Genomic DNA, 21,318 nt, shown 5'->3' on the forward strand with positions numbered 1-21,318 from the left:
ACTTATTTAATAACTGATTTAAATTAAACCAGTGCAACTTCTGTGTGTAAAAAAAAAAATGCTTAGGATTTTTCATATTGATTATAAGGAATTATAAAAACAAAACAAAATGAGGTTTTTTCTTTTTTTCCCCTTTTGTCAGATTGGTGTCCCTGGCTTCTGTGTCCAACAAGTTTTGATCATTGTGGATATTCTCCCATATCTGTCTAGATTGGGATTTCCTATTAACATTTTAGTTAGTCACAGACCTTCCTTTTCAGACTGTTTTATGAATGTAAATGATAATGAAAACAAATATTTGCTTATGGGAAGATAAAGTATTTTGAATGAATACTCTAAGTTAGAGACCTATTTTCAAAATAAACTTCCTCCAAAATTTAAAATCCTAATGGGAAAAATTTTAAAATGTTAAGTCCTCATTTGTTTTTTGCAACAAACTTTGCAGCACTGTGCTAGTGAACTGATTAATTTATTTTCTTTGTTGAAGCTAAGAAAAACATACATAGTAAACAGAAGCTAAACAGTGAGAAGAACACTTAGTTTTAAAAAACTTTCCAATTTTAGAAACAGGTATTGACAGTAACAAATACATATTTTTCTGTAAAATGTTGGACTATATTCATCCCTGGTATAACTCCGTTAAATTATTTTTAATTTTAAGTATCATTTGGTAGTTTGTCTTGATTGCAGAATGCCATGAGTTATAGTGGTATTTTGCTCTAGCTTCAGAGACCAAATTAATTTTGTATTTGTGAATTGCATTCGGTTTGCATAGTGTATGCTCTTCTATATGTACATTATGTAAGCTTCTATTATAATTAGGGACTTTGCAGTGTTTCAGGTTAGCTATATGTGCATGTATAGACTCATAACATATTAAGAAAAGTGAATTATATCAATTTCTAAATACCTTACCATTGAAATTGTCACTGTTTCTAGCACCAAATTGGTCGGCTAACTTTGACGTACCCATGGAAACTGCACATGGTGCCAATTTGGATTCTGTTGGGTCTGATGTATGGAGCACAGAAGAACCTATGCCAGGAAAAGAAACTGGCTGGGCTTCTTTTTCAGAGTTTACATCTTCTCTAAGGTAAGAGAATTTTATTATTCTTGAGCCCAGGCTACCAGCTGCCAATGATAATGGAAGCTGGCACTAGTCCCTTTCAGTGGGCATATGCATGTCTTTTGCAGAAGTGTTTGCATAATACATTATGGAGTTCTGCTTTAAACATAATTAGTGTTACTTGTAGTTTGCTGTACCATGTTGAGGATTTTTTGTGGAGTTAAGAGGGATATTGTGCGTAAGGATGTCATCTACTCTACAACTGCCCCACACTACAAGAAGGATGTGGAAAAACTGGAGAGAGTCCAGTGGAGGGCAACAAAAATGATTAGGTGGCTGGAACGCATGACTTATGAGGAGAGGCTGAGGGAATTGGGATTGTTTAGTCTGCAGAAGAGAAGAATGAGGGGGGATTTGATAGCTGCTTTCAACTGCCTGAATGGGGGTTCCAAAGAGGATGGATCTAGACTGTTCTCAGTGGTACCTGATGACAGAACAAGGAGTAATGGTCTCAAGTTGCAGTGGGAGAGGTTTAGGTTGGATATTAGGAAAAACTTTTTCATTCAGAGAGTGGTGAAGCACTGGAATGGGTTACCTAGGGAGGTGGCGGACATCTCCTGCCTTAGAGGTTTTTAAGGTCAGGCTTGACAAAGCCCTGACTGGGATGATTTAGTTGGGAATTGGTCCTGCTTTTGAGCAGGGGGTTGGACTAGATGACCTCCTGAGGTCCCTTCCAACCCTGATATTCTATTATTCTAACTATAATCTACTCAGGAGACCCAGATACAGTCCATTTCTGGTGTAGATGGTATCTAATCATATCTTGCTAATTAATTTGGTTGATTGCTAGGATGTTTGGGTCCTAGCCACACTTTTTTTTTTCTTTTTTTTAGATATAAATGGACTATGGCTGTAGATTGGGCCTAAGTGACACATGCAGCTGTTTAATGTGGAATAAATTGAAAGAGTCTATGATGGCTCTGTTTTGTGATGTAAAGAAAATAGTTTTGTATATGACTGAAAATTCATCCACTCCATGAAGCCCAGAGTGACTTGCTTAGACAGTCCCGTAGTACTTTGAAGTGCTTGGCACTTTTTTGCTGTGTATTGATTTACATCAGAAATAGTCAGAGACCTAGGTATAATGAGATTGTAGCCATGTAAATATCCCCATAAATGTGAATCTTCAAAAAATTGCCAAATTATTGTGCTCCGGAATGTACTTTTTCATTTAGGGCTGGTCTACACTTGAAACACTACAGCAGCACAGCTGCAGCGCAACAGCTGCCCCGCTGTAGCACTTCAGCGTAGACACTGCCTACAGCAACAGCAATTGGAGGGGTTCTCCTGTCTGCATAGGTAATCCCTGAGAGGCGGCAGCTAGGTCGACTGAAGAATTTTTCCATTGACAGATTGTTAGCTACACTGGGGGTTAGGTCAGCTTAACTGCGTTGCTCAGGGTTAGCTGGGTTGACCTAACTTTGCCTTAGTCTCTTGCCTGCATGGTTGGTGAAGATAATATTCAGAATATAAATCAGTTAAACAGATGCAGTGATGTCTGCCTGAGTCTGCAGCTGCCCTGAAGCAGCTGGTCCAAGAGATGTGAACTGCACCATTCATCTCTGCTGGGTTGTTATAATGAAGTCTCATATCATTTCAAATGTCACCATTACAGCTCTTCAATTCAATGCCCAAAATGGGGGCAGGGTGCAATTGGCAGCTAGCTTGTCAAGAATTACTAGTGTGAGGACCAAGTAATTCAAACTGCCCTCCCAAGCTTAAAATGACCTCTGCTCATAGATGATGGGAAAGTGATGTATTCCCTCTCTGTAACAAGCATCCAACTATTTAATAAGGAACAGTTTGGGGTTTGTTACCTATCTACCTGCCAATATCTGTATTTTTTTCCTGTAGCTTCTGCAATGCAATTAAACATTGACAGTACCAAAATCTACAGCACATTTCAAAATTGAAAATTTGGGGGCATTGTACAATAAATTGAATTTAATATCAAATTTAAATAACACAAGGGATATTGATTGGGCTGGACTGCTTGGAAGTAAAGGTGAACAGAGCTGCATAATTTCAAGGTTTCTGCTGCAGTTTTGGGGTCCCAGTCCCTACTGTGTAAATTGCATCTTGTGCCCTTGGAATAGTAAAGGAACAAACCCACTGTTTCAAATTCACTTCAAAATGAGACCCTAATTCTGCAGTTGATAGCATGTGGGTGGACTGCTATCCTGTACGGAGCATTTATGGGACTTAAACGCATGCTTTCATGAATAGGGATATTTTTGCTGAATCAGGGCAAGAAATCATTTACAATTATTTCAGATTGGAAGTGGCAGAAATGTGCTGTCTGGGGTTCTGTGGGATGTATAAATTTTGAGATCTTAATCCAGATACCAGTGGACAAGCATCCATGTTATAAAGACCACCTTTCTGGTTGGTGGTGGTTGATCAACCTCATTGGCAGAGATGGCATTGATTTGATTTGGATATAGAGATTGAGCAACCCTCTTGCCCAGATACCATTTCCTTGAAAGGGACAATATATAGCTGAAAATATATTGAAATGGAAATTGCAAGGGGCAAAAAAAATTACCCATGTCCTTTTTATCCAATGCCCCCCTCTCTCACACACATGCATGCGCTTCATGATAGTAAACCAGGAAATCTTAATTCTGGCGTTTCCTAACTTTTTAGTGTTTGACTTTGCATCCTTAAAATTCTTTTCATATTCTTGGATGAGTTTTAGTATAGATGATTTCAGTAGGATTCTGGAGTTGATAGAAACATTATTTTTAAAGGTTCTGGTTGCATGTGAGCAAATTGCATTTTAATGTTTAGAAATATTTTTCCAAAATGTAATTCACTTTCATTTGTATTTAAGTTCTAAAGAGTCTTTAAGAAGTAATTCTCCTGTGGAAATGGAAACAAACACAGAACCAATGGATCCCCTGAGTGCAAATGTATCTCCACTTGCAACACAGCCAGAGGGTAAGTGCACTGAAATTATTCAAATTATGTGCAAATGAATAACCGAAGCAGAGTGGCTTAAATGAGTAGAGCATTGGACTTCCCGGTTCTACCATGGGCTTCCAGGGAGATCTTGGGCAAGTCATTTCTCCTCTTAGCACCTCTGTTTCCCCATTGGTAAATGGAGGGTAAGGATACTGACCTCTTCTGAAATGAGTTTTGAGATCCACGGAAGAAAAGCACTGTATAAAAGCAAGCTATTAGTGTTAATAGTAACTTTACTTTTTATTAGTCAGTGAGACTTGGGCAGAGCTTTTAGTTAGTTAAGATGGCCTTTAGCCTCTTGAGTCTTTGGATGCAGCAGTGAACAGTCTGTGTGCCCTTCCTGTCATCTAGCTTTTCCAACATATGCTCAAAGTGGATTAAAAATTACCAGCTCAAACCCATGTTATCCCACTTCCCAATTGCATTGTTAATGAACATAAGTGCTAGAATTCCAGGATCTTCAGACCTAACTATGGGCTTGTCTACGTAGGTAACTTACCAGGAGACCTGTACCAGTATGATAATACCAGTATAACTCCCTGTGTGAATACTCTTGTTCCAGAATAAGTGTTAAAATGAGTTATATCAGTAAATTTCCCTGTGTGGACAAGCCCTAATTTTTACCTGCTGTGTGGGATTTGCAAAGTAAACAAAACTGCAGGAAGATTATATATGATTATAGTAGACGTTAACCTCCTACACATCCTCACTGATTTGTATTTGCTCATTAACTATAAAAATCATTAGCAATATCCTAATTTGTTTCTCTGTGTCAGCCCAAGGAAGTGTTGCTATGGAGGCCAGCTCAGATGGAGAAGATGATGTGGAAAATGCAGACAAGGTAACTGAGACAGTAATGAATGGCAGCATGAAGGAAACACTGAGCCTTACTGTAGATGCTAAAACTGAAACAGCTGTCTTCAAAAGGTGAGGAAACCTAGTTCATTTCTCTTATTCACTCGGGGTGTACACATTTTTTTTTTTGTTCCTCCTTTAAAAATGTTTTAAATATGTTGACTGAGCATTTTATTCAGTCCTTTTGGGAGTATTTCATAGAACTAATGATTTCCAAGACACTAATTAGACATCTGTACAATCTGACTCCAGTTTTCCATTATCTGAGCTTTCATTCATATGTACATTTCAATAGAGGTTATGGAGCTAGGTTTTGTTCTGCATTGGAACAAAAACAAAACCTTTTGAACTGTTAACCAAATTGTGTTGAGATGTCAGTTTTTGGATTGAGACTTGTTTTTTTCAATTAGGGAAGGTTTTGTGTGACCAGGGCTTTTGGGTGAGTGAGCTGCTACTTCGAGTATTGGTCCCTACGTGTCTTCCAGTGTAGGCGAATTCTTTCAACAGTGCCCTTTGGTCCATATATGCACCCATGCCATCTGTCTGCTTTCAACCAAAGGAATTAAAGGGTGGAGCAGAGAGGACTGGACTGCTGCTCCAGTTCCTTCTTACTGCCATATGGCCTGGATCAGAATGTCCAGTGTTTGGAGCTCAATCAAGTGCTCTCTTTTGGCCTTGCCACTGCCTTTATAGTTAGTTTTTGTAAGAGTTTTATAGCTTTTTAGCAGAGTTTTCTAGTTAGATTTCCTACCTCAGGAGATTTCCCCCAATCCCTTCCAGCACTATAATTGTTGCTGCTCTTCTGAGTTACATTATCAAATTAAAAGAATTTCTGGTCATGAGGTGTCTAAAACTGAATCCAAAATTACTTGTGCAATAGCAGCAGAACTGTTTAGAGCGTATATCCCCTTACTGCTACATGATGGTGATGCTTCTGTATATATAAAAAAAATTGCAATGACTCTTTTTGGCCAGTGTTTGAGTAAATCACACATCTAACTATTCTCCTAGTCTATCCCTGTCTCTTTGAATTTTATAGTCCATTTTTAGTTTGACTGGTCCTTATTTTTTTGATCCATGCAGTGTGAAGTCAATTACTACTATTATGGTTCTTTTACCTCCTGCCTAAGCTGCTTCCATTCACAAGTACTTTGCTATAGAATTGGCATTGTAAGAGCCATAGAAGAGTGAAAAAATAATTGTAGAAAGATATTTTGACTTCTAACCCTCTGAAGGAGACTATATAGTTAGACCTGAGCTTCAGATGAAAGTCCCAAAATACCTTTAATTTGAAAGGAAAGTCCCCTAGACTAATAGCATGCCTAGTAAGACAGAGATCAGGTCAATGTGAAAGATGGGGGAGTAGCTTGGAATAGGAAAACATGTAACTTGCAATCCCACATACTGGGGGAATGTTCCAGAATGCAGTATGGTAAGCTTTGATCAAATCAGCTCTCTGAGCATTGTAATCATGCGTCTTTTCATTCCTTGTAATCCTAATCTGTAAATGTTTCAAAGCAGTGCACAGAATTTTGTGGGAGCAGTAGAACTCCCATTAGAGTCAATATTTGTGTGGCTAAAACCCCATTTGCTGCTTTGGAAAGCTTTGGGATGTGAGGATGTCCAGAAGTAGTGAGGATATAGAAATTTGCATCAGTCCTTCTGGCTTGTTCCTCCTTGAGTTAGGCACTGTATACAAATTCTTACTATATTCTCTCATTTGAATTTATTTAGGCTGCTGCTGATAGAAAATTGGTATAATGAAACTGACAGGGTCCCAGAGACACTTGGGTGTTCAGATCAGTCTCCCTCTTTTTCCCTGAACCATGGGAGTGAAACTTGAGATTGCACAAGGGGTTTTCAGTAAATGTATTTAGGGCTTACTTTAGGTCAGCTAATTTATTATTACCAACTGTTGTTTGAATTGAGGTAGCACTTGGAGGCTGTAATCAAAATTGCGCCCCCTTTGTGCTAAATTACAAACTTGGAGGTACACATAGTTCCTGCCTCAAAGAATTTTAATTTTAAAGGAGGTATCAAAAACATTTGCGGGAGAAGATGGGGGAAAATAGTTACAGGCATGTTTATTTGCAAAGACAAAACAAATACCAGAAGTCCCTCTGGGCATCTGTCATCAGTTGGGGTTGTTTTTTTTGTTTTTTGGTTTTCTTTTTTGTTTTTTGGTAGGATCTTGAGAAAAGTTGCTCTTGAGGAAGGATTTAAAGGAGACCAGAGAAATAGATTTATGGACTAGTTAGGAAGGGTGTTTCATGCACTCTTTAGTGTTGCTCTTTATGGCAGTGCTTATGGAAGAAACTGATTAATGGGTAATGAAAGCTGACAGAGTAGAGATACTTAAGTTGTGACGGTCTGTAAAGACCAGAAGTTTGAATTTCAAGCAGTGAAGAAAGGAGAGCAAGTGGAGAGACCCAGAAGTGGGAGAAAATTCTGGCCATGTCACAACCTATCTGAGAGGACAAGATCCAGACCAGAATTTTAGTGGTATGAAGAGAAAAGGGGTTAGCTATGTTAGGGAGTCAATATTAGGAAGATTTGGACATGGCCTGGATGTTGTGCAGGTCTTGAACAAAGGTGGAGTCAAAGCTGACAGCCATATTACGGACCAGAGTGACAGGAAAGATAGCAGGTGTCAGGTGTGATGGAGAATGGGTGGAGTGGGGAAGGCTTTGGAGGAGACAGACTGAGTTAAGTTTTGGTTATTACATTTAAGTTAATGGCGAAACATCTAAAAGGAGATGTCAGTTTGGATGGATGACCTCTTAGGTGCTGCTGTAATGCAAACAAATAATGGAGGGAGATGGGTCAGTGGTAGAGAGATGTCAGTATGATTGGCACAGAGGTGGTAGCTGTCAGTGAGGCCATCTGTAGATGGGATCTTCAGGAAGAAAAGTGGGCCAAGGACAGAGCCTTGTGGGATGGGATACCTGGGTAAAATGAGATATGAAAGCAGGAGGAGCCACTGAAAGAACAACCAAAGTAGTAGGACAACTGAGAGGAGAGTCTCTCAAATCTTAAGGGAGAAAAAGGACTTTGTCAGGTGACTTAACGTCATATGGTGGCAGGTTTACAGTTTGAGAGGTGTGGTGTAAGGTTTGCACTTGAAATCAATGAAAGGTGGTTGGCTGACATCCTCTGGGTATGAACATACCCATAACAGAGTAGCTAGAAAAAAAGAACATGTAGCATTGGAGTGCAAATGGGAAGGGTGAAAACTTGTTTTAATAAATACAGATACGTGTTTCCTCTCCACCCTCTTCCCCCCGTAGGCTTCACAACTGTAAGGGAATTCACACATGTTTCATGTGTAGTTCTAGCTGAATAAAAACACTAACCAACTACATAAATGACACATTTTTTCTCAAATGTGTGCTGTTCATTGTCTGTTTTAGTGATATGCAACATATGCCAGTTGTACTTTAGCCTCCAAATGAAAAGATGGCTTCTTTAGGAATTTTGAATGAGTAGAGTGTAATACAAATAAGTGGCTTTATAAAAAGAGAAATATAAGGCTGGTTTTGCTGATGTGCTTTTCCATGGACAAATTTAGTCAAAGTGCTAATTTTGAAAGGAACCTCAAGTCTTTTATACTTTTCTCCTTCTATTTTTTGCATACTTTTGGCTTCAGAGTGTTGAAATCCTATCGGTATGTACAGTAAAGGCTGTGATTGTTCTCACTTCAGGCACCAAGCACATTCTTTATTCCCTCCTTGCACTTGTATGTAATCATTGTATTTCAAGCATTTTTTCAATCCAGTTTAAGTGGGCAGAACACTGATGTGTTAATGGTTGTCTACAGAGTCCAGATTCCCGTGCTTGATTTCCATGCTTCAATCATAATTCAAAAACCATTTGCATGTAGTCTGGACCCTTCCCTCAGTCTTCCGCTATTGCATGAAATTCCCTACATCCATAACTGAAGTTAAATTGTAACCTGCTTTTTATTTAGTGAGGAAGGAAAATTGTCTACCTCGCAAGATGTTTCTTGTAAATATGTGGTGGAGGAGAACACAGAAGCTGTAGAAGAAAATCCTGCTACTCCACAGCCTGATAGCAGCAGTCCAGAACAGAGGTAACCTTATTACAGGCTGCTTTCAAGCCTATTACCAGCTGTTTATAGCATGTTTTTTCTAATAGAACTGATCCATATATCTACAATGTCTGGTTCCAGAATCCATTTATCAGCTCTTGGCATTAAAGGTCTTTTCTGCACACTTTAATCTATTGTTTGTACCTGTTTTATTTGCATTCTTACGAGTTGTATTTTTCTGTTAGTTTTTTTCAGAAGTCCAGACATTATTTCCTCTGAAGTATTTCATCCAAATCCCTTTAATCCTAGTACTGTGTGTGTTGTGCTCAGTATACTGTAGCTAAAATTAATTGTTTCCATTATTTTGCGAGAAAAGGTGGGTAAGGTAGTCTTTTACTGGACAATCTTCCGTTGGTGTAAGACAAGCTTTTGAACTACACAGAGCTCTTCAACCGGAGACCTATAGAACAATTCTGTGTAGCTTGAAAGCTTTCCTCTTACACCAGCAGAAGTTGGTCCAGTAAAAGATACTGCCTCACCCACCTTGTCTTTCTAATACCCTGGGACCAACATGGCTATAACAACACTACAAAGAACATTGTTTTGCAGGCAGTTTATTGGGTTGAAAATATAAAAGGCTTTAATGGTCAAATAATTTCCAAAAGATGGGGAAAACCTTAGTCTTCCCAAATGAAATTAATATTCAGACTCTGTTAGTTGGAAACTGAAGTACCTAACATATTTGTAGGTACTGAAGTGGTGACTGACACTGAATAATGCAAGAAACTGACGTGACTTCATCTAACCTGATTTGAGGAGGGGGATGATAATGTTTAAAATGGAGTTTGGGTGGAATTAACCCCTAAGAGGCAGCACAAGGCTTTATGCACGGCTTATTTTGAGGGCATAACATGACATTAAGTGATGAATAAGTCTTTGTGACTACTGCCTTTTGACTTACTGTGGAATATCCTGGAGTCTAGAAGCAGAGAGATACTGGGAAACCTTGTATTTATCACAGAAAGCAGTTTTATCTCTTGACTTAAGACTCTCCATTTAAAATGTGATATACAGCAATTTAATCTATATTTAAATCCACTTTATTCACCTTTTGTTCATTTGGTGAGGTGCTTAAGAGATCTATCCCCATTTTGTGTTATAATAGCCTTTTCAGGATTATATTTTGAATCATGAGTTGATATGGCGGCATAAAATGTAAAACAGTCATTTAGAAAATGACAGTTAATTTTACTCTTAGCTCCTCTGTCCTATCCTGCCCAATACACTATATTTGACACTTTAGCACAATAAGCATGAGCTCACAAATGCTGCAAACATGGAGAAAGGAAAATAGCACATTAGAAATCTTGCTGTTTCAGTTCTCTTGTATTGGTGAAAGTGCCAGTAATCCAGCATCCCACCTTACTTTATTGTAATTTATCAATTTATGCTGGTAACTCCCATCTTTATAAATGATGATTTTGAATATATTGCTTCCCTGGACAAAACTGTTCAAAACGTGTACAAATCATTTGTGTCTTGAAGCATAGTCTCCTTAAATCATCAATAACCTACTGTCGGTCTCCAGCTCCACATTCGCGGTTGCCGCCTTCTTGACATGATTCGTCAAGAGAGAGGCAACAGTCCACTGTTATCCACATCAATCCCAGTTGCCGATGCCATGGGAATGATCTCCCTCCTGCCCCAGCCCCGCACCCGCTCCCTGCACCAGCAATACCAGTCACCTTGGGAGGGTCCTGGTGTCGGTGATCTCAAGGCAAACTCAGGCCTTGACAGCCCCTCTGTGGTCCCTGGAAGGGGGCTCCTCCGGAACAGAGGGACATTTGAGCCCATCACCTCAACCTCAGCGGTGAGACTGGGCATCTGAGCCAGTGGCGACATTGGGGCAGTGGCAATCAGGACAGCGGCCTGTTCAGTGGCCATGTTGGAACACCTGGGAGGTTCTGGTCATGGTATTGCCCCCATCAGCTCAATCGCCTGCAGCAGCCTCGGAGCAGCGACCGCTGGCACCATCAGTACCAGCCCCAGCGCCGGAGGCACACCCAGTGACCAAGGCTCAGGAGGCTACACCGATGCCTAAGCCATTCTCCCCAGCAGAGGAGGACCACCAACCTCCCCCTCCATTGGTTCAGTCCTCCTTCTCATCACCTAATGGGATGGTCATGGGGCCCTCCAGTGCCAGCCCACCTGATGACTTTAAGGACCCTGAGGCTTGCTTTGATGGGGGGCGGACAACCTGGGCTTGCAGGTGGAGATGGCCGAGCAGGAGGACACGTTCTTCAACATCCTGTCAGCCTCCACTTCTACATGTATTGCACTACCCATTCACGAAGGGGTCCTGAAAATTGCCAAGGGTATCTGGCAGATGCCCTCCTACATCCCTCCTGCCTCAAAGCAGGCTGAGAAAAAACACTTTGCGCCGGTCAAAAACTTTGAATGCCTTTATATCCACACTTTTCCAGGCTCGCTGGTGATCTCTGCTGCCAATGAAAAGGAGAAGCAGGGACACACCAGCGCCACACCACAAAATAAGTCCAAAAGACTCTACTTGTTTGGAAGGAAAATTTATTCCGCTGCAAGTCTACAGTTTCGTGTGGCAAACCGCCAAGCCCTCCTGGGCCTCTGTACTTCAATTTATGAGACTCCATAAATTCAAGGACTGACTCCCCACAGGACCAGGACAAGGAGTTTGTTGCATTGGTGCAGGAGGGTACTTCGGCAGCCTGCTGTGCCCTTCAGATGGCCAGGGACATGGCGGACTCGGCAGCCAGGGTGATGGTATCTTCAGTGGCTGAGGCGCAGCTCTTGGCTTTGGATCGCAGGTTTCTACCAGGAGATGCAGATGTCTATACAAGACCTTCCTTTGACAGAAGTGGTCTGTTTTCTGAGCAGGCTGATGTGAGGCTGCATGGGATGAAGGACACCCTGGCTATCCACACACTGCAGTCGGTGCGTAAACCATTCTGGCCGCCCCCTCCGTTGAGGTCATGGCAGTCTCACCCTGGACCTGCAAAAAGAAAGGACAGGGACACTACTTTTAGTTGTCACTGCCCTTCTACCTCCCGCTCACCTGCGCAAACCGGCCAGACCAACCATTCTGTGGGGCAGAAACACTCATTTTGATGGCATGGTTGAGAGTGACACCCCAGTCAGTTCTCCAGATCCACTGCTACTTTTCCTCAACCGCCTGTTCCCCTACCACTCAGCCTGGTTGCAGGTTATGTCAGATCGCTGGGTTCTGGATATATCATCATGGGGCTGTACCCTGAAATTTTTGGCTGCTGCTGCCCCCCACTTCCCTGTCCCTCTTCAGGGACTCTTCTCACGAGCAATTCCTCGTTCAGGAGGTCAAGAACCTCCTGCGTCTAGGGGCTGTGGTGGAGGTTCCTCAGGATGTGACAGGAAAGGGGTTCTACTCCTGGTTCTTCCTAATCTCGAAAGTGAAAGGAGGCCGCAGATCAGGGGTGGGCAAACTATGGCCATGGGGCTGCGTCCGACCCGTCAGAATTTTTAATCTGGCCCTTGAGCTCCCGCCAGGGAGCAGGGTCGGGGGACGTACCACATGGCTCCTGGAAGCAGTGACGTGTTCCCCTGCTGCGCCGCTCCATCAGTGGGAGCTGCAGGGGAAGCACCGCACAGGAGCCGGAGAGGGGTATGCTGCTGCTTCCAGGAGCTGCTCGAGGTAAGCTCTGCCTAGACCCTGCACCCCCTGAGCCCCCACCCCCCTGTGCCCCAACCCCCAGCCCTGATTCCCCTCCCGTCCTCTGAGCCCATCTATCCCAGCCCGGGGCACCCTCCTGCACCCCAAATCCTTCATTTCCAGCCCCACCCCAGAGCCTACCTGCCTCCCCAGCTGGAGCCCACACCCCAGACTCCAATTTCATGAGCATTAATGGCCTGCTGTACAATTTCTGTACCCAGATGTGGCCCTCAGGCCAAAATGTTTGCCCACCCCTGCCTCAGACCCATCCTGGATGTGCACCGCCTCAACAAATCTCTCATGAAGTTGAAGTTTTGCATGGTCTCCCTGGTCCTCCTCATCCCCTCCCTGGATTCGGGAGACTGATACGCTGCCTTTGACTTGAAAGACTCTTATTTCCGCATTTTTATATTCCTGGGCCACAGGCGCTTCCTCCATTTTGTAGTGGGAGGGTGCCATTTCCAAGTCACGGCACTACCCTTTGGCCTCTCTTGGTCCCCAGGGTGCTTACAAAGTGCATGGCGCTGGTTGACGCTTACCTCGGGGGATGGGGGGGTCAATCTGTTCTGTACTTCGATGACTGGCTCATCAAGGGCAGCTCTTTGGAGCAGGTGCAGAGAAGTCTCGACTTGGTGCATTCCATCTGCTGTGACCTGGGCCTGTTAGTAAACCCAGAAAAGTCCACATTAACAGCAGCTCAACACACAGAGTTCATCGGGACTGTTTTCAACTCCACGTGGGCCAGAGCCTTCCTCCCAGAAACATGGTTTCAGGCTATCATGGACCTGATTTGCCATTTAAGAAGGCACGTGCTCACTACAGCCCACACCTGTCTACGTCTGGTGGGGCACATAGCCGCATGCACATACATTGTCAGCCATGCTCATCTTCATCTGTGGCCACTGCAGACGTTGCTGGTCTCGGTTTATATCCCCAACAGACATTCCCTGGACAGATTGGTCACAGTACCAAACCACATCCTTTTGACCCTGAGCTGGTGGTTGGACCTCAGGTCAATGCTGCAGGGGGTTCCCTTCACGGCCCCATCCCCGTCGTTGATCCTGGTCTCCAATACCTCAGATTTGGGCTGGGGAGCTCACCTGGATGAGTTCAACATCCAGGGCCGCTGGATGTGGGACAACCCGGCCCTCCAGATCAGTGTCGGGGAACTCAGAGCAGTTTGCCTGGCCTGCTAGGCATTCTTGAAAGGCAAGGTGATGCAGGTCCTGACAGATAATTCTGCAGCGATGTACTATATCAAGAGACAGGGAGGAGCCAGATGCTCAGCCTATAGGACATCTGTGTGCAGCACGCCATTCATCTGATTGCCACCCGTCTGCATGGCTCCAGGAATGTCTTTGCAGATCGCCTCAGCAGGATCTTCCTGTCTTGCCACGAGTGGTCCCTCCATCTGGAGGTGGTTAGCATAATTTTCCAATGGTGGGGAACTCCCCAGGTCGACCTGATGGCATCCAGGCAGAACAGTAAGTACCACCAGTTCTGCTCTATCCAGAGTCTGGAAAGGGGTTCCCTCTCGCACACCTTCCTCATTCTGTGGATGGGGTGCTTATGTATGCCTTTCCACCAGTGTCATCGATCCACCGAGTCCCTGTGAAGGTCAACCAGGACAGAGCGAAAGTCATCCTTGTGGCTCTGGCATGGCCCCGTCAGCACTGATTCAGCATGCAGTTGGACCTATCGTCAGCCAGCCCCCTCGCGCTGCCTCTTCGGGATCTACTGTCGCAGAACCATGGCAACCTGCTGCACCCAAACCTGGCGGCGCTGCATTTGATGGCGTGGCTGAATGTAGATGAAAGAGCATATTCGTACCATGTTCAGCACGTGTTGCTTGGCAGCAGAAACCCTCGACCAGGGCGACCTACCTGGCAAAGTGGAAAAGGTTTGAGTGCTGGGCTGCAGAGAGACGTCTTCGGGCCAAGCAAGCCTTGCTGCAGGACGTCCTAGATTACTTGTTGCATCTGAGACTTCAGGGGTTGTCCTTTTCCTCCATAAAGGTCCACCTGGCGGCTATCTCGGCGCTGCAACCCCCAGTCCAGGGTGGGTCCCTCTTCGTCCATCCTATGACAGTGCGTTCCTTAAAGGGCTGGAGCACCTCTAGCCGCAGATCTGGCAGCCGGTCGCCCCTTGGGACCTGAACATAATGCTGTAAAGATGCATGGGTCCTCCTTTTGAACCCTTGGCTTCTTGCTCCCTCCTCCTCCTGTTCTGGAAGGTCTCCTTTTTGATTGCTATAATGTCGGCCCATAGGGTGTTGGAGATCAGGGCGCTCACTTCGGAGCCGCCCTATACGGCTTTCTTCAAGGACAAGGTGCAGCTGCGACCTCTCCCGTCATTCCCGCCCAAGCTGGTGTCCTAGTTTCATACTGGTCAGAATATATTTTTACCGGTCCTCTGCCCGAAGCTGCATGCATTGGATGAGGAAGGGAGGCGTCACACCCTGGACATCAAGCAGGCTCTGGCTTTCTACATAGTCAGAATGAAGCCGTTCCGTATGTCATTGCAGTGGCGGATAGGATGATAGGTCACAGTGTGTCCGCACAGATAGTCTCGTCTTGGATCACAGCCTACATCCGTTACTGCTATGAGCTGGCAAAGATATCCCCACCGGCAATTTTAATGGCTCACTCAACTCGGGCACAAGCGTCAGCAGCAGCCTTCCTGGCGCAGGTGCTGATCCAAGAAATCTGTCGGGCCGCAACCTGGTCGTCCGTCCACATGTTTGCGTCGCATTGTGCGTTGACCCAGGAAGCTCGGGATGACACTGGCTTTGGTAGAGCTGTGCTGCAATCTGCAAGGCTGTGAACTCCAAGCTCACCTCCAAAGATTCTGCTTGTGAGTCACCTACAATGGAGTTGATATGAGCAAGCACTTGAAGGGAAAAAAAACGGTTACCCACCTTTTGTAACTGTTCTTCGAGATGTGTTGCTCTTGTCCATTCCATTATCCCCCCTCCTGCCCCTCTGTTGGATTGTTGGCAAGAAGGAACAGAGAGGGCATAGGGCCGGCAGCGCTTGATATACCAGCGCATGAGTGCAGCTCTTAAGGGGACTACACAGCCGGCCCTATAGATACCACTAAGGTAAAGATCTCTGATGAATGTAATGGACATGAGCAACACCTCTCAAACAGCAGCAGTTACGAAAGGTGGGTAACCGTGTTATTTATTGAGTTGTGATTTTCTGCTTTTTATAAATATTTTATATATAAGAAGAGTAACACATGTAGGGGTCTCTTTTACACTCCACTATCGGTGTTTTAAAAACACCCTCAACTATTTGACCTTTACATGCACTCTTGTTCAGAGCTTTAAATTCACTATTTTTTTTGATTTCCAACTGTTTATCTGAAATGTAAAAACTGAAATGCTGCAATACTGCAGCATTTTAAAAATAGCTTTGCAAAACTTGTCAAATGTTTGCTAAGACACCCGGTATTAGCCTGTGAATAAAGAATTACCAGCATACACCAGAAGAGGGCTCTCAAAGCTAGCAATTCTTTGCATCGTTCCTGATTTCAGTAAATGTTTTGTTTTAGATATCCTTGTTTCTAAATCCCTTTTTGGCCTCTAATGACAAATTTTGGAATGGACAAGGTATTTTAAAATACTCTCTCTAAAGGTGGCTGTCACAGTAGATTTCATGAGTCATCACAAGTGCAATATAAATATGTAGATAGGCCTATCCCTGCTTTTGGGGCTCCATGCATATATGGTTGGTGGCAGTCCCCTAGGTAAGTCGTGCCTGCCTCCCCCCCCCCCCCAAGTCAATAATAGGTCTGTGCTAGGAGTCCCAGAATATCCCAGTGGTTAGTTTATTTCAATCAATTAGTGAAGGTCACTGCTACAGCTTGATTGTATAGAACAGACTCTTGCCCATTTAGTTTCTTTCTATTTTGCCTCCCAGATTTTTCCTGAAAAGTTGATAATTTTCTGTCTAGTGCGGTCTGTCTCTTCTCTAATGTATATATTTTTTTAAAAAGTGTTTTTAGTGATTGGCAGCCAAAGACTTAGCTAGGGGACTCCTGCTGGTCATGTGCATGTAGAGCACGGACCCAAGAGTGTGGCTTCTCTGTGATTGTACACCACCAGAGAACAAGCGTTACAGGTAATTTTTCTTTGTGTGCAGTACAGAATGGTCTTTTTTTTCCTTTAAAATAAAATCTTGACATGTTTTCAGTGGATTAGTTATCGCACTGGATGAAAGTGGGTTGGATTTTTTTTTTTTATTTATTCAAAGTACATGTTCACCCTAGAAACAAGTGGTGCTGGTTGGAACCACATGAGGCATTCCATATAATTTGTATTGCCTGAATTATTAGGGAGAGTGTTTACACTAAAACTGTTCTTGCCATAATAGGGCTCTTGCTTTTTACTTTCTTCCCTTGCCCCTAAACTGTTCCTGATCCTTTCACCGTAGTGGAGTGAACAAAATTCAGAATGCTCCTGAAACAGCAGCTCCTAGGTCAGATTAGCACACAGCACAATTTTTAAAAACATTGCATTTATTTACTTTGTATTTTTGACTCTGCAGATATTGCTTATATATGAACAATAATTGATATGAGGTGTACTTAAATAATATTTTGGCAAGCTGAAGCCCTAGTACAGAATAAGAAGCAGAGGAACTCTCTAAAGGAAATAGAAACATACTTTGTGAGGAGACACTGTACCTTACAATATCACTATTATGTGCATTCCATCAATGACTAAAGCCAGTTGCATTTTATTAAAGACCAAATGCAACTTCTGTTAGCTGTGCTTACTTCATTAGTCATCTTCATTAAAGTGCTAAATATAATTAGTCAGTGGGAGTAATTAAATGGCAAAAACTTTGTTAATGGGGATTTAAGGTTGCTCAGTGATAGCCTGTGCCTACCAGAACGTTAAACAAAGCCTAAGGCTAAGCCTACACTACAGTTTGTCAGCATAACTTACTTTGCTTGGGTGTGAATAAACCACCCCGCTGAGTGACTTAAGTTACACCGACATAAGCACTCGTGCACAGTGCTGTGTTGGCAGGAGAGCTTCTCCCGACAACATAGCTTCGGTTGTTCGCGGAGGTGATTTTATTCTGCTTCTTCACCAGACGTGCTGTGGTGGCGCAGCTGCATTGGTACAACTGCGTTGCTGCAGTGCTGTAGGTGTGGAGAATTTCTGATGTGTTGGTCTTACCTGTTCTTAGCGGCTCACCCCAGTGTCAACAGTATGTTCTAGGTGCATGCTCATGGCATGCCTGTTCTTAGCTTCCTAGCCAGAGGGGGGAGGGGCTTCCGCAGATTCTGGCTCACATTGAGGTGGGGGGACAGGGATGAGGGTGAGAACCCCATTGGTGGGCAGGAGCCCCCAGATTCTGCCACACACCTGGAGGCACAGTGATTGGGGCTCGGACATTACCAGAACAGATCCTGAATCCCAGCTGATGGCGGGCAGGGCTCAAACCCCCAGAAGAGCAAGCATCCCAAACCTGGAACACTTGAGGGGGCTAGGGAAGGGGGGAGTCTCCAGAGTGTGGTGAACATACATGCCCCTGCCCCATTCTCCTCTCCCCCTGTCTTTCTGTCACTCCCAGTCTCCTTTCCCAGTGTCTCTCTTATCTCCTCTCACATCCTCTCCTATCCCTGTTCCCACCTATTCTCCAATCCCTAATCACTTCCCCTCCTGGTGAGCATTAGCTTGTGTGGTTTCTTTTCAGAAACTAACTTCAACACCTCCTGAATGATCTGCTGTGCTCAGATTACATTCCCCTAAAATAAAATTTGCCCTGTGATAGAGGTAGATTGGAACAATGTACCTGTTTTTATTTTTGGATTGGTGTTCAGATTTTATGACCGTAACACATCACCAGAGCCACCCGGGTCTTATGTTGTAGAGGTAGTTTTCCAGACAGTTAGCCCCTCACGCTGCACATGCTCAGTGTAATCCACTAGGCACACAAATAGGTGTGCAGGCCTTCTCGTGTACATAACCAGAGTTTTTTGTAGTAATGTTTTAATTTGATTTCCCCAAAGGGGTGGTGGGTGTCACATACTCTTTGGGGGGGGGGGTAACCCTCACACATTTAACACCCTCAGGCAATGATCTAGGCCCTGGCTTGAGCTCTATCTATGACCAAAACTAGGTTGCCAGAATCTGTCAATTTCAAGTAAAGCTGTTTTCTTCCAGGTGTTCTATCTTGGGAGCCCCCTTGATCAGATGGCCCCAAATTTGGATCATTAACAGAACCCTACAGCCCCACTTAGACATACCAAATTTCAAGGCAATCCCAGTAACCATGTAGATTTCAGAGCAGTTAGAAAATGAACCTTTAAACAGAAAGCTGGTCTTAACCTTAACTAGAGTAGAGCTGCCAATCTACTTCTGTGATTAACTAACAAGAAAATGAAAATAGGACATAGCAGGGTGTGTTTTATTTTGTTTCAGTGTTATGGATGCATTGTCTCTTTTCCATGACCCCAATTCTGAATTAGCATATTTTGACAAGTCTTTGGAAGTTCATGTTCTTGCTTTGACCCCCAAACTTGATAGTAGTGATTTATTATAAGGGTGCATTGGTTTCTTATACACTTACCATCCTCCTTTTGTCTTCTTAGGACTGATCAACAAACCCTTTTAGGAGAGGCAGCTGTTAATGGCCCTGTATGATATGTGGTGTCTGCTGCTGTTGGCTGAAGAACACGAACTGATATCCAGGGGTTTTAGTGTTTCTCAAGGATTTCATCTAGAGCCTGTCAAAGCCAGTCACTGCTGCACTAATTTCGCAAGGGATCAGGACCAGCAACATTTATATTCTAGATTTTAAGACATTGTACAGAAATTCATAAGTGTAAAAAATATTGCACATTGAGAAATACCAATACTTTTTGCGTATGTTTATATTGTATTGTTCTAAATAATGGGTGGCCTGTGAAATAAGATCTTGCCACCCAGGTAATGATAGTAGTGATACTATAGTTAAAATGGCTGTAAGAATAGTTTTATAAAAAAGTGAATACACAAATCTAATGTATTTGAGACAACTATTTGACAATTAGTGTGACCAAAGTATTTAGCAGTTTTCATACATTTTTTCACCTTGTAAAAATAAAATTAAAAAATTCATGTTTCTTCCAGGTTGGCGAAGAATTGTAGAACTGAAATGCCCTATAAATGTTATTTTGGTTGTTTTAGCTTACAAAAGTGATTTAAATAAGAATTTTTGGTGTTCAGCATTTTACAACAGGTTTTTAATTGGTAATTGTTTTCTGTATTGTTTAAATCAGATCAGAAATGTAAGTCTATTGGTAGAGATTTTAAGTATTTATTACTACAACTTAGGTGACAAATTGATGTTACTGTAAAGCCATATGTTCTGTTAGTCTTGTTTGCTTGAAACAATACCTTACAGGTGAAACACTAGAATATTTGAAGTGCACATGGCTTGTTGTGTTTTTTAAAGTGATTCACCTACCTTTGAACCCATTCACCGAGATTTACTTTAATACAAGCATTATACAATTGAACATTTTAGAACAATTTACATATTTAAAACACCATAATCCTGTTAGACAAGTCAACTAAGTGAAATGCCTGTGCTGGCTAATGTAATTACAGTACATGCATTTTAAAAATATAGTATTTTAAAAGTACAAATCAAAATTTGGCACCTGAGCATGTTGATTGTTACTTTCACTGTATTGATCTGTGTGAGGCTTTCATTTGTAAGTTCTAAACCATTTTTTTCACAGCTGGTTTGTATATATATAGTGATTATGGAAACTAATTCTGCGTAATTTATAATTTTCTATGTCAGTATGAAATTCCAACAGCCTTCTCAAACAAACAGAAGCAATATACTGTATATTGCCACATTGGTGAAAGGGTTAAAGTACTTCACCTCTTGCACTTTTAGATGCAAATCCATTTTTATTTCTGTAATAGGAAGTTAGTCATTTATTTTTACATTGTTTGTTTTCCTGACCAGTATTTAAAGCCAAAAGGATACTCTAAACAATGGCCAATGATTTATTTTAGAAAGTGTCCCAAGCAACGTGCCTAAACATTACATTGCATACAGAAATAAAAAAACAAATGTATAATGGTATTTCTTTTAATTCTTCCTGTCTTGCATTTCATACAATGTAATGCTAGAATATCTCCACAGAGAGATTCCAAGTGGTAAACTCCAATAAATTACTTGATCCATCTGGTGAAAACAGAACCACAACGATCTTCAGGGTGAAAAAGGACAACTAGTGTTACTTGTTTGTGTATAAATGATGCAGGAACCCACTCACTTTAAAAAGGGACACTTTTTTATTTTTTTATTTATTTTTTTAAGAATGGACTATTCCTACTGTCTTACTTCCAAGTGAGGACTCCTGAATATATTTCACATGTTGGTTTCAGAATATTTTTAATGCACTACTGCTAACTTTATCTGCTATCTTGAGGATATCCTTTGTTGTATTTTTGTGGTTGTTACTGAACCAGTTATCTCAGTACCAAAAATACCAACTTTGGCTCCACATGTCTGGGTTCCAGATATGGTCCTTGGTGGCAGTAACACTGCTTGTTTCCTCTAGTGACCTCCTGTTCCCTAGCAAGCA

The 21,318-nt window shown here is 42.6% G+C and overlaps 1 protein-coding gene across 15 annotated transcripts in view; it reads left to right on the forward strand.

Annotated features, from left to right (window-relative positions):
• PPP6R3 (protein phosphatase 6 regulatory subunit 3) overlaps nt 1–20,813 on the forward strand; it is a 129,943-nt gene extending 109,130 nt beyond the window's left edge. For all 15 annotated transcript variants that reach the window (XM_039534899.1, XM_039534888.1, XM_039534889.1 and 12 more), the window contains 5 exons: nt 940–1,093; nt 3,960–4,066; nt 4,867–5,017; nt 8,913–9,035; nt 19,324–20,813. In XM_039534899.1, the coding sequence (XP_039390833.1) occupies nt 940–1,093; nt 3,960–4,066; nt 4,867–5,017; nt 8,913–9,035; nt 19,324–19,375 (587 nt within the window). In that variant the 3' untranslated portion in view covers nt 19,376–20,813. The remainder of the gene's footprint in view (nt 1–939; nt 1,094–3,959; nt 4,067–4,866; nt 5,018–8,912; nt 9,036–19,323) is intronic.
• The last annotated feature ends 505 nt before the right edge of the window (nt 20,814–21,318 follow it).

The sequence above is a fragment of the Mauremys reevesii genome, linkage group 4, assembly GCF_016161935.1.
Source record: "Mauremys reevesii isolate NIE-2019 linkage group 4, ASM1616193v1, whole genome shotgun sequence".
Classification (NCBI taxonomy): Eukaryota; Metazoa; Chordata; order Testudines; family Geoemydidae; genus Mauremys; species Mauremys reevesii.